Consider the following 13,677-nt stretch of genomic DNA (forward strand, 5'->3'; position numbering starts at 1 on the left):
GCGGGCGGCGGCGGCACCCGTGCTGTGTCCATCCGCTTCCCCCCCCCTTGCTGATGGTAGGTGCCGGATGTACCGGCCGCGCGGCGCGCCGCCACTGCCGCCGCTATAAGCGCCGCCGCGGGGCGGGCGCGGAGCTGCTGCTCGCCTCGTCCGGTCCGGTCCCGCTCCGCTCCGCCCCGTCCCGTCGGGAGCATGTACCAGGGCCCTGCGCGCTGCCTGTGCTCGGCGCTGCCCGCCCTCTCCTGCGCGCCCGTCGCGGCTGCCTCGGCCGCCCTCCTGCCGCCGCGGCCCCGCGCCCCGCCGCCCGCCCTCGGCCCCGCCGCCCCGCGGGCAGCGGCTGCAGTAGCAGCGGCGGGAGGCCCGTCCGGCCCGGGGGCGCCTCCCCGCACAGGTGGGTGGCAGGGGAGGGAGGTGTGGGGCGGCTGCGGGAACGGGGGAGGGTTACACGGGAGCGCTCTCTCCAGTAACCGGCGCCGGAACCCGGGCTGGGCCGGGAACGCGTGGACTACATTGCCGTGCATGCGGTGCCCTGAAACCGCAGCCGGCCCTGCAGCTCTGAGGCAGCAGCCGTGGCTTGCGCTCGTACGCATGAGTGAGTACCATCGGTGACAAGCTGGCAGGCGCTGCTGCACAGCCCGGAAACGGGGGGTTCAGCCAGGGCTAGGTGCCCAAATGCAGATGGCTGCGTGGGGTGAAGCCAGGTACTCGTTGAGGGACTCGCTTGGTGTCCCAGTGCCTTTATCTTGCTGTCAGAGCTGTGCTGTTGGCTGACTGAGCTGCTCCCTCCGTTTCCAGTGTTGCACTTTGTGTAGGATATACTTGACTCACAGTGGGTTTTTCTCTACTAGAGAAAGTGGGAAAAGCCCGGGTTACCCTCAGGTAGGCAAAGGCAGTGATGCTAAACCATCAGGCTCCTGCTTGCCTGTACCGTTAAATGATTATGTCCCGGTTTTCATTCCCAAAATGAGACCTGGAAAGTGTTCAAAGTCCCATGTGCCCCTGGGTGCATGCTCTGCCTGGAGTCCATGTGAGGACAGCACCTTGGCACGGACTGTGCTCCCTCCCTCTGTCCCTCCTCTGTGCCCACTGGACTGTGCTGAGGCTTGGAGCAAGCGATGACGCACCCACCAGGCTTCTGCTGCTCACGTTCAGCCTCAAGCCGCATCTCTCAATGAGCAGCTTGCTTCTGAACATGGCTGAAAACACACACCCGGAGCAGAGGCTCCCAGTGGAACCTGGGGCAGTGACCACCTTTGTGGTCATCTGCTGCTTTCCAGTAGGAGAGGGGAGATATCCCTGTGCCAAGTACTGATTCTGTGTATTACTCAGGGCAGAATTTGAGGCTTCCTTCTTCTCTTTCTGGTGTTGCCTTGTTGACTAGGCAGCACCTCCCTTGCTGTGATGAGCTCTCTGAATCCCTGTGTGAGGGTTCACACTCCACTGCACGTAAGACTGGCCTAGGTGCCAAAATCAAGACTGGAACTCTAAGCAGCAGCAACTGCAGCTTTGAGTGTGGGTGGCCCAGGGCTGCAATTCCGTCGCTGCCCGAAACCAGGCTGTATATGTAGCATGATACCCTGTAGCATAGGATGTGTCACATGGGGACAGCATGTACCAAGTTTCTCCTTGGAACTGGGGTTGCAGTGAGGGCATCTCAGGCTGCCTCAGTGGTGGAGGCTGATGGAACTGCAGACCAGGCTGTAGGTGTGGAGGAGCCATTCAATGGGCAGTGAAATGCCTGTGGTGAACAAGGTGGGAGCTGTTGGCCAGCGGAGGTGCTGGGAGGTAGGAGATGAAACAAAGGGATACCAGAGTGCTGTTCACCTTGCCCAACAGGTAAGGGTCCTGGCTGTCATACCCCTCTGCAACAGTCTGGTCTACCTGTGCACTGCAGTCCTCATCTTTGAGGCAAAGTACTTAAAGTCCATGTTTGTTGCCCAAGATCCTAGAAGTTCATCTCATCTGTGCTATTATTGCTGGATGAACAAACCTTGAGCTTTGCACCCTATTCTTCTGAAGCTTAATGAATGGTTTAGATTCTTTCTCTGCCCTTGATGTGATGTGGCACCACCCTTGCTGAGAGGTAGGCCTTTTTATTTTAAGCACCTTGAATAGTAATTGCTGGGCTGGTGTTCTGCATTACAACACTGAACCAAGAGAATTGCCTCCATGTTCACCACCTAATGCTAAATTGCAAGCTCAGGAGTCCACTTGTTCCTCTGCGTACACCAGCGCAATGGTGTCACAGCACTGGCAGCACTGTCCCAGCAAGTTACAGGTCATTTAACTTGAGCTGTAAGGATCTCAATGGTGACCTTGTACTTGCCTCACTGCTGTGCACATGTTAAGCATTACAAAAACAACAAATGGATTTTGTGTTTGGAGTTTCAATGTTCAGGTTGCTGCGCTGGCCCCTGTTCTGCAAAACAGTTCAGCCAGTGCTGTGATGCTTCCAGCACTCTGGGGACAAAGGATTTGAGTAGTTCATCAGTCATCTTAAGCTGGAGTCTTCTCGCATGAGTCCCCCTTCAGCCAAGGACTTCCAAGCCATCTACAACCGGCCTGACAGTGTTCCATTTACAGACCAGGGCCTCTTTCACCCAACCTTCCCTGGGCTCTCAAGAGAAGACAGAAGATCCTTTTCCTTCCAGAGACATGACTGACTTTAAAAGCTGTCGGATCTGTGCTGCAGCTGGGCCATAGCACATCCCATGCAGGCTGGGTTATTCCTGACTCTCCCCAAAGAGCTGGATACCAGAGGGATGATGAGATTTAGACAGTACTTTGCAGTGTGGCAAGTGCGTGACCGAACTTGGACTTCATCCTACTGTAATAGATGTATGCTGCTCAGAGCTTTAGCATGGACTTTGGGCTCAGGTACATTACACCTAGATTTCCCTTTCAATATCCTCCCTCTGATTTCTGATTCAGGCTAAGCAGTGAGCAGCCAAAGCTCTTGCTAATGGCTTTTTGCAGCAGAATAAGTCCCTGTTATTCCTTTGGAGAGCTCTGCATGAGCCGTATTCATCAGTGGCATGGCAGGGGCTGTGCAGAAGACACTGCCTTCATGTGGGTTTCCCTCCTGGCACAGTCCTAGCCAGGCACTGGGAAGGGCAGGGGTGTGTATTTGTAGGTAATGCTGCACATGGTATAAGGTTTCTGGCTGTACTGAGGTGCTGAGGGCATCCCTGAGGTAGCAGAAAGCACCATGTACTGCTTTCCAGTAGTAAGCACCAGTACAGCTTTCCAGCTGCAGCACTTCGCTATGGGTTGTGCCTATCCCAAAAATAGGCAAGAAGCTCCCTTTGGAGCTTTCATTAAAAGCTCCATTGATTTCTTTGGGTTTCTGCATGGCTGCCTGGCAGCTCTGGTAGCGTGTGATCTGGACCCTTCTGTAACCAGCACAGAGCATGCTTTTGTTCCTGCTCCCCATCCCCTCGCGGCCTATCAGGGCCCCTGCTTAGGGATTTCATGTTTGGGCCTCATTCACTCACTATTAAATGGCATTTCTTCTACTTCAGCAGTACTTGGCTTCTTGACAAGAATTGTAAACTTAGAAAGGCTACAGAAACTGAAATGCTTTAAGCACAGTTCCCAAAGAAGGACATTCATGTTTGTCAGCCCAAGCTTATGGCTCAGTGTGAGGAACTTCTGGTACTGTAAAAGGATGGAGATGGGGAGGTACGTCCTACATGCAACTTAAATTCCCAATTTACAACTTTCTTAGACCTGTTCAGAGGCACTGTTCCACTGGCTTACACATACAGAGCTTGTATTAAAACAAGTATTTTTAGCGTCTTTAAAAGGACCTGTTTTCCCAAAGACAAGGACATGAGGCTTCTGCTCAGGTCTTTCTTTTCTCTTTTACTCCTAAGTGTGTTTATTGAACTGTCAACGTTTCCATCTTCCTGCCTTCCCTCTAGCCAGGTCTGTCCCTATCATGTGTCTGTCACCAGCTCTTATGATTGATAATGCTGCAGTTCACACTAGCAAAGGTTGAGCATGCAAGTGTGTTGGGTAGCACTCCGCATCTGCCACGAGATGACAAGTCTTTTCTGCTTCTAAGTACCTGAAAGGTACAAACAAACTTACTTAAACACTGCTGTGGGGCAACAGCCATGCAACACTGGACTTCTTTTGCTCAAGTTTACTTTTGCAAAGTACATTCACAGTAAATAAGTTGAGACAAGGATGAAGCTCTGTCACTCATGCTTCTTGTGCAAGTGCTGCTCTTCCTGCCTTCCTGTGTTTGAAGGGAAAGCAAGTGTCCAGGCAGGTTACTTGGGCAGAGCACTGAGCATGGAAAAGAGCAGACAGCCTCCTTCCAAGTGCTCCCCATGTGCTGTGGTAGGGGTGGCACTTCAGAGCAAAGCCCTCCTCCTGAGGAAGGGTTGGAAGAGATCTTGGAGTGTGCTTGTCCCTGGCAGGGACTTGAGGCGGGGATGTGTAAGGATGTCATGAACTCTGTGAATTGCTCCACATCTACCCTGTGCTCTTGACACTAATAGTCTCCTGCGTGCTTGCGCTAAGCAAGCCTCAGGGCATTTACTGCTGTACTGTGCTGCTTGTGCTCTTGTGAAGTGGGAGAAGGAGGTATTTTATAGCAGAGTAGTCATGAGGGCTACTTTCTCAAAGGGGTTGCTCTGCTGCTGACCCCTGCTCAGAGAAGAGGGCTGCAGCCACCTTCTGTGCATAAACCAGAGGGCAAAAGAAGAGTGGGACACAGCCTCTGTGGCAGCTGTGACCCAGTGTGGGATGGGGGGCCTCCCTGCGGGAGACATGGGGTCAGAGGCTAGGTGCATTAACAGGGAGAGCTGGGGCACAGCTGCTTATTTGCAATGCAAGGATGTGTACTTAAGATGGCCAAAGGAGACCTGGGGAAGGCTGCCGGGCTGCAGGGTGTGCTGGAAGCTGCCAAGCTGGGGCACAACGTGAAGGACTAAGGAGATGAAGGGAGAAAGGAGGGTGAGGTTGTAGGGGAGCTGGAATGAGCCCCTTCATTCCACATCCAAAGGTCTAAGCCAGCAGAAGTATTTGGCCACTCTGTGCACATTGAAATGTTTGTTGCTGCTTTTGGGGCAAGTGAAGCTGTGATCAGAGGTTCCTATTAAATATTAACCTGAGGGAATGAGTCGCTGTGCTTGCTGCTCTGCAGGAAGGAAGCCAAGAAGCACCCCAAATAGGCACAGGGTACTGGGATGTGTATCCATTAGAGACACGCCGCACACAAAATAAGGAGCAGGCAGTATTTGTCTACCTGCTGGGCTCTCTCCCTTCGGAGGAGGAAAATAGTACAATCTATTCTGCTTCCTACAACACACGCAGAAGTGAATCTTAGCCCTGCTGTTCTGGATGAAAGACTCCTTCCCTTAGAAGACACCTGCACAGTGTCTTAAACCAGATCATTTGCATGCTGCAGAAGTCAGCAGCCCCTGGTAACAAGCAAAACCCAGTGAGACTCTGGGCAGAATTAACCTTACCTCTGCATCCTTCTTATTTTGTGTCAGACTCAGGCTCTTGCAGAAACCACACATTGCTGGCCCTGTAGCAAGGTTATTTACAGGGTACTTAAGTGGCGAGGAGAGTCACAGCGGACATCTCTAACACCATTTTTTCCCTTCCAGTGTGTTCCATGGGAAACAGCACCAGCCAGCTCTACAGTGCACTCACCAAGACGTTGAGCAGCAGCGCCGTGTCCCAGCACCAGGACTGCCTGGAGCAGCCGGACTCTGCACGGCTGGATCCTATAGACCCCAAGGACCTGCTGCAGGAATGTCAGATGGTTCTGCAGAAACGGCCACCCCGCTTTCAGAGGAACTTTGTGGACCTGAAGAACGCTGCCAGTAACCACCGCCCCATTCGGGTCATGCAGTGGAACATCCTTGCCCAAGGTAGGAGATGCCTCTAAGCTCAAGATGTGACCTTGAAACGAAATGCAGCCATGAAGGCCTTTAAGTGCAGATATGTCTGTGTGGTTAGGCATGACTGGGACTGGCAAAGCAAAGGGTGAGGTGAGCTACGTGAGGCTGAGGGTTGGAGGGGCATTTTCAGCACTTGGAATAGTGGCTTGCCTTCCATCCTATAGGGAAGGAGAAAAAGTCTGTCCTTGCAACTGTGATGCCAAAGGTAGCCCTGGATTCCTGTCTAAACCTAACATAGTATAGTCAAAAAGCTATGACCCGTCACTCTTAGCTGGTAATCCCTAGAAAAGACTCATCCTTCCCTAAGTTTTATTATTTGTAAAGCTTCTCTGTAGTATTTCAATTGATTTATTTTTTTTTTTTTTTTGTAACTTATTCAGGGATTTAGTGTGAGGTGTCCCTGCCCATGGCCGGGGGGTTGGAACTAGATGATCTTGAGGTCCTTTCCAACCTGAACTATTCTCTGATTCTATGATGATTCACATCTGTTACAGGAATTCTTAATTCTTCAAAATAATTTTAACTGATTCTTTTTTTTTTTTTTTTTCCCCTCAGACCCCTAAAATCAAAGCTGTAAATTGACTTATACAACAGCCTCATCTTAAAATCTTTTGGGGTGGGAGATCCCCCATCTAGAGCCTGCCTTAATATTCTGTTAAGTCAGTCCTATCCCACTGCATTTTGTCCTTAGTTTTAGGGTGTGGCAGCCATATGTGGAAGCACTTACCACAGAGTAGTGACTGTTGGGAAGGCAGGGAAGGAGTCTGTAATTTGTATCTGTAAAGGGAACTTCATAGAATCACAGAATAGTTAGGGTTGGAAAGGACCTCAAGATCATCTAGTTCCAACCCCCCTGCCACAGGCAGGGACACCTCACACTAAACCATCCCACACAAGGCTTCATCCAACCTGGCCTTGAACACTGCCAGGGATGGAGCATTCACAACCTTCCTGGGCAACCCATTCCAGTGCCTCACCACCCTAACAGGAAAGAATTTCCTCCTTATATCCAACCTAAACTTCCCCTGTTTAAGTTTTAACCTGTTACCCCTTGTCCTGTCACTACAGTCCTTAATGAAGAGTCCCTCCCCAGCATCCCTATAGGCCCCCTTCAGGTACTGGAAGGCTGCTATGAGGTCTCCATGCAGCCTTCTCTTCTCCAGGCTGAACAGCCCCAACTTCCTCAGCCTGTCTTCATACGGGAGGTGCTCCAGTCCCCTGATCATCCTCGTGGCCTCCTCTGGACTTGTTCCAGCAGTTCCATGTCCTTTTTATGTTGAGGACACCAGAACTGCACACAATACTCCAGGTGAGGTCTCACAAGAGCAGAGTAGAGGGGCAGGATCACCTCCTTTGACCTGCTGGTCACGCTCCTCTTGATGCAGCCCAGGATACGGTTGGCTTTCTGGGCTGCGAGCACCCACTGAAGCCAGCTCATGTTCATTCTTTTGGAGAGACTTCAGTGTTTTGTGAAGGGGTTCTCAAACCCACTGGCATCCTTAAAGTCAGCAGCTCCTCCTGAGAAACCCATCACCTGCATGTAGAGGGATGTAAATGTGTTTTACAGGGGAAGCAAAGCCTTGTGCTGCTTCCATTTATAACCTCTTACACCATGACAGGCTGACTGGTCTCATACAGGGCTGCAAGCCGCTACTGCCTGCTGCAGGGTGGGAGTTGGCTCCTGAGAGCAGAGCCTTACCTCTGCAAAACCTGGAGTAACGCAGCCCGTTTTAGCTACTGGTAACTTTATTTTTCTCTCTCTTTCCCTGCTAATTCCAGCTCTTGGTGAAGGCAAAGACAACTTTGTTCAGTGCCCCATGGAAGCTCTGAAATGGGAGGAGAGGAAGTGCCTCATCCTGGAGGAAATCCTTGCGTACAAGCCGGACATCTTGTGCCTGCAAGAAGTTGACCACTACTTTGACACCTTTGAGCCACTCCTCAGCAGACTGGGTTACCAGTGTACTTTCTTCCCGAAGCCATGGTCCCCATGCCTGGATGTGGAGCAGAACAACGGACCGGATGGCTGTGCCTTGTTCTTTGTCAAAGACCGCTTTGAGCTCATCAACAGCGCTAACATCCGGCTAACCGCCATGAATCTGAAAACCAACCAAGTGGCCATAGCTCAGACGCTGAAGTGCAACGAAACTGGAAGACTGTTCTGCATTGCCGTCACTCACCTCAAAGCCCGTACAGGTTGGGAGAGGTTTCGGTCCGCGCAGGGCTGTGATCTTCTCCAGAACCTGAAGAGCATCACCCAAGGTGCAAAGATCCCTCTGATCATCTGTGGAGACTTCAATGCAGAGCCAACTGAGGAGGTCTACAAAGAGTTTTCCAACTCCAGCCTCAACCTAAACAGTGCGTACAAGCTGCTGAGCCCTGATGGGCAGTCGGAGCCCCCTTACACCACCTGGAAGATCCGGCCGTCGGGAGAGTGCCGGCACACGCTGGATTATATCTGGTATTCCCAGCATGCCTTGATTGTGAACTCAGCCCTGGGCTTGCTGACTGAAGAGCAAATAGGGCCCAATAGGCTGCCATCATTCAATTACCCTTCTGATCACCTGTCTCTGGTGTGTGACTTTAGTTTTAATCAAGACCCCGACAGACTGCTGTAATGTGTTGGAATGCCACCTGGTATTGCAGTGTCTTAACTCACCACTGTTTTATTTTAGAGAAGACTTTTGAAGCTGGAAGCCATTGAAGGATGATGAAATACTGTTGACAAAACATTATTTCAGGCACTTGTTTGGAGTCACATCTGCCTTTCAGGGCTTGTGAATCTGGATCCTCCAAGGGAGGAAGAAAGGAGTCTGTGTTCTCATTGTGGTATTCTTGCCATGTCAGGGTTTGAAAACTAGAAGGCAAATGAGCTTTACCCTTTCACTAACCCCATGTTTAAGGATTTAATCCTCTAATGAATGTGGAGGCCTTAGTATTTAAATCAAAACACTTGTGTTTGTAAAACAACTTGCCCTGAGAGCATGCTGATTTTATTTATTTCCTGTTTAGCTTGTGCAAGTACCAAAGGGAACGAGGCTTGGCTACTCAGTGAGGTTCTCTTAAATCTTTTTCTGGTCCAATTAATGCAGTTTACACATGAACAAATCTAAGCTCACACTAGTGTCCCCATTTTTACATGATTTGGGATGACGATTTCATTACAAGTGAACGGATAATAGCACAGTGTGAGGAAAGCCCCCTCCAGAAAGAGCAGGTGAAGAAATAAGTGGCTAAGTATGTCACATAGTAGTATGCTCACTTTCCCAGATGAATGTGCATGTGTCCATTGCACATATCCAGCCTGTAGGTATGTATACACAGTGACCCTGACCTCTGTCCTTTCTATGCTTTCCTCCAGAGGATGCATCTAACCAGGGAGTATTTCCTCCTCTGCTTCAAATACAACTTTTCTAAGTGGTTCAATCTTACTGTTTCAGTGAAGGGCCAATCTTTGTGTTGAAAGACTTTCTTTTATTTATCTTCAGAATCTAAAGCTACACTGGAACCTGTTAGAAGATAAAGTTTATTTATTGAGAAGTGCGTGATTCTGTATCTGACTTGAAATCATACAGCAACAGTGCTCAGGAGCCTCTTTCCGTGGCCCAGGGGAGCCCTAGCTAAGCACCTAGGCTACAGTAGAGCTGTTAGTAAATAACTCTTGTGCATGGAGTGGTGCTCATATTAGCATGACATTGGTATTGCACATATGGGTTGTAAATATGCCATTATGCTGGAAAATGAGGTAGGGAGAGAGGATGAGAAAAAGACAGCTGTTGGGGTTAACTAACATGTAGATAGTTGAGAAAGATGAGGCAGAACAAATAAAGCTGTACTTCCATGTCAAGTAAGGCCTGTAGTAACTCTTAAATGTTCCAGGTGTTTATTAATAAAAGCCTTTGGCAAAAAAAGTCATGTCTCTGCTGCTGTATTTTTCATTTCACTGTCATAAGCAGGTGACTGCTCAAGCTTCAAGTCAGTGGCCATGCTACCCATGGTCCTTCTCCCCTGACCCTGCAGTCCTAATCTTACAAGTTGGCACAGCCGCTTCGGTTCCATGGCAAGTGCTCTCTTCTCAGACTTGAACTGCCCAGCTTCCACAGAGCACTTGTAGGAAGGGAGTTACCTTTAGCCATGTTAAGCTGCTCTCTGTCCTAGCTAAAGATGAAGCCTAGACTCTGTTACTGTAAACACTACTCTTTCCAACAGCTGTGTGGAGCTACAACCTGGCCAGTACTGCAAAGGAGGGTGCAGGTATTCTTCCCTGAGGGCTGATAAGCATGCCTAGCAGAGCTGGCTCTTCACAACAGGCAGCTGCATTTGTCACTTTCTTCTAAAACATTGTTTGAAGAGCAAGAAATGCCACAGGTATGTGCCTTACACAGCCTGTGAACTAGTGTACCAGTGTTGCTGGTAAGTCAAACAGAGAATCTGGCAACTGAAGTCCCAAATTCCCATATAAATGCACTCCCTTTCAGGCAAACAAATGAAGTGCTGTGTTGCACAGATGTAACACTGCATGTGTTCCTGACTCTTGCAGGATGGTGGCTGTATGTTTCTAAGCAGAAGATCTGAGGCCTCTCTTACCAGCCTGGAATGCAGGACTCCTCCAGTGAGTGTGGGTTTGAAATTCCCTGAACAGAAAGGATTTTACAACTAAGGAGCCTGTCTTGCCTGGTGAATACTTCTACCAGGCAGAAGGGGTGGCTCCTTTAGGGGAGATTCTGAACCAGAGGTGGAACACTCCTAATACAGATTTTTAAGCATCCCTACCGTAGACATTCCATACTGGCTAGACTGAGACAGCTTCCTTCTCACAGTCCTCGCTGCCCTCAGTTGCAATCTGAGGGGGTGAGATGCAGTGCTGCTTCTCCCTTACAGTTATCTTCTCTTAGGATCTTCCCTCAAATGTTCTTGCAAGGAGGAGAAAAAATACAATTGCCCATTAACAAAGGTATCTAGCCATCTGTAGCTAAACACGTCTAAAAACAACACCCCAGTGGGGACCTATAAGATGGTACCTTTAACAAGTCAAATCCTTGCTCATCCACTACAGAGTCACACCAGAAGCTGGAGTTTCCATTCAGATCCTTTTGGCAGTTTCTAGAAGCAACTACATGTGAGGTGGAAAGCTGTGACTTGAGAGCAAGGGTGATACTGTATTCAGATCTGTATTTGGGGGGAAAAAAGCCCAACAAACAAACACCACAACCCAAAGCCAAATAAAAAAAAAAAAAACAAAAACAAACAAACAACAAAACCACCACCAAACCAAAAAACTCCACCACCACCAAAAAGCCCAGAATTTCCCTTTTACTTTTGCAGCAGCAGCTCTGTTTTCCACAGCCTGCCGAGGGTGCCCATCAACGTGGCACTGTTCCCCTCCTGCCAGGGCACAGAGCTGCAGCACTGATTATGGCAGGCTTTGTTTAACAGCAGGAGCTAAACTCCCACAGCTACCAAACTGCCACCGTCACTCTCACAGGGTGATGGTATTTGGTATCTGGATGGTTCTTAAAGCCATTTTACTCAGCCCCTTGCTTTCAGTGCTAACTCTCCTAGCAAAGAAACCAAGCTGTGGAGAAACAGCATGATCTGTGTGATATTGCCATCGCTGCAGAGCTCTCCCGAAGTGCAAAAGGCTGGGATTCTTATTTCACCCTGCACACGTGACAGTAGATGTTCACTGCTGCATGTCCTTAAAGGGTAATTTTGAAGGCAAGGGGAGGGTGGAATAACTGTGAAAAGGCTGGGGGCTCTCCCCATCACAAGGCAATTCTTGGTATTATCATACTCATCCCTGCTATAGCCCAAGGGTCAATCCTTTCTGCTGTATTTTAATAAGAGGTAGACAAGACACAGAAATTGACTGGTAACTGCCCAGTCAGCTTCACCCTTTTATTCCAGTCCTTGCTATAAAATACATTTTGGAGACAATCTCTACTGCAAAACTGAAGTGAAATACTGCTCCTGCTTTGTTTTATGCAGGAAGAGGCCGGTTTACAGCACTAATGCTTTTTGCCTGCTATAATTATCAGTACACGAAATATTCTTAATAGGAAGAAGCAGGAAGGTTTTTAATTTTTTCCTATGTGGCAGCATGACTCTTACAGTAAAAATGTCCTCAAAGCTCTTCTTGTGGCTGTCTGCCTTATAAGCACACCAAGGCTAAAAAAGTCTCAACAGATCCCTTGCTTAATCTTGAATAAAAGCTGCATGAGCTTTAGCAGTGACAGTTTTCCCTTACCCTCAGCTAGCTGAAGGAAGAAATGACCCACTTAACTTGCTGAAAGGCAGAAGCCGTCGCAAGCTTATTAAAGCACCATCTCTCCTGGAGAACAATTAGATCAGAAGCAGATAGCATCACTTGGATCTTCTTCACTTAATAAGCTTAACACCTGCTGTTTGAACGGTGTCTACAAGGCAGAAACTGAGTTTAGCTTGTTCTGGCTGTGACAGCCATCATGTGTAACAGGTCCCTGCTGTAGGTTCACAGTGAGCAAGAACTGAGGCTTCAGGCACCTGTCCATTTTCCCATCAACTCCTGACTGCCTCTGGCTTACTAATCCTTGATCTGCTCAGATGTAATTCCCAAAAGCACTAGAGTTGAGAAAATCAATTAGCAAAAGATCCCAGGAGCTCAGCCTTGTCAGCAACACACTTTACCCAGATCACCTGAGCTGTGTCAAGGCACAGAACCCTTTGCTAAGCAAGACAGACTTGGTCCGAGAGAGAGTAACAAAACCAGTGGTCTCCAGGATGGGATTCCCCTTTCAACTTTTCTTGCCACAACCCAGAAATGTTTATATTCAGGTCTATGCTGACCTGCAACTCCCAGTTAAGATTTTTTTGTGGATTACAGTGTTACCCTATCCTGTAACTTACAATAGTAGTTATTTGAAACAGAAAAATGTTTCTATCTCTAAAGTCAGTGATACTATGCCTGTATTATGTCTGAATGCCTTTGCCTGAAGTGCGCTCACTTCTCAAGTTACATTTCACCTGCACATCTAGAAAAGTTACTGCTTGCCAAGGATGAACTAAGTCTGGGCTTTTCTACATGAGCCACCAGCTTCAAGTGTAAAAGCCAATCCCACTTTCACACATGCACAAAATAACAGGTTTTTCAACAGGATTGCATAAGTCTAGCAATATAGCTAGATACTAACTTAAAATGCTTAGTGTCCCTTTGTCTGTTTCAGATTTCAAAGCTCCCTTTTCCCAAGGTCACATCCTTCAACACCACCAGTAAAACCATTTTTTGTCCACATCATAATTAATTCTCAGCATAGAGCAGCATGTTGAACAGCAAGCCTGCACAGACCAAAGATCCAAGACTCAAGTTACAGGTGGGAATCTTGCCCCTCTGCCACTTAGCTGTAGAAATGCCCAGGAAGAGTCTGCCTCCTGTAAGAAGCACGGCTTGGTACCTAGATTACATACCACCCCAAAGATCAACTGCATCTCAGGACAATTCAGAGGAACCACATGCACACAAAGCAATGCTGAAGAGCTGTGCTTAAGTAGATACACTGAAATCACTGACACTGTGATTTTTAATTTACCTAGCAGCTAAATTTAAAAGGTGAAGAGAACAAAGACCTACATGGAAAGGTTAACAAAAAGCATCTTCACTGTTTGAAGCCATGTTAAGTACCGTCTCCATTTGAGTTACAGCACGTCCTTATGCAGATTGAGATCCTCACAGCACTTAGCAAACCTCTGATAAATGTTCCCTGGCAGTTGGCAGTATGCATGC

The 13,677-nt window shown here is 48.6% G+C and overlaps 1 protein-coding gene across 3 annotated transcripts; it reads left to right on the plus strand.

Moving 5' to 3' along the window:
* The first annotated feature begins 88 nt into the window (after positions 1–88).
* NOCT (nocturnin) lies at positions 89–8,888 on the plus strand. Of its 3 annotated transcripts, none has more exons than XM_065687332.1 (3): positions 89–391; positions 5,625–5,891; positions 7,701–8,888. In XM_065687332.1, exons 1-3 carry the CDS (start codon positions 193–195, stop codon positions 8,534–8,536), a joined length of 1,302 nt encoding a protein of 433 aa, XP_065543404.1. In that variant the 5' UTR covers positions 89–192; the 3' UTR covers positions 8,537–8,888. The 3 variants fall into 3 exon arrangements, with proteins under 3 accessions (XP_065543404.1, XP_065543418.1, XP_065543409.1); XM_065687346.1 differs by lacking the exon at positions 89–391 and adding an exon at positions 505–592; XM_065687337.1 differs by lacking the exon at positions 89–391 and adding an exon at positions 2,364–2,877.
* Positions 8,889–13,677: the final 4,789 nt, after the last annotated feature.

This window comes from Lathamus discolor, chromosome 1 (genome assembly GCF_037157495.1).
Source record: "Lathamus discolor isolate bLatDis1 chromosome 1, bLatDis1.hap1, whole genome shotgun sequence".
NCBI classification, from domain to species: Eukaryota; Metazoa; Chordata; class Aves; order Psittaciformes; family Psittacidae; genus Lathamus; species Lathamus discolor.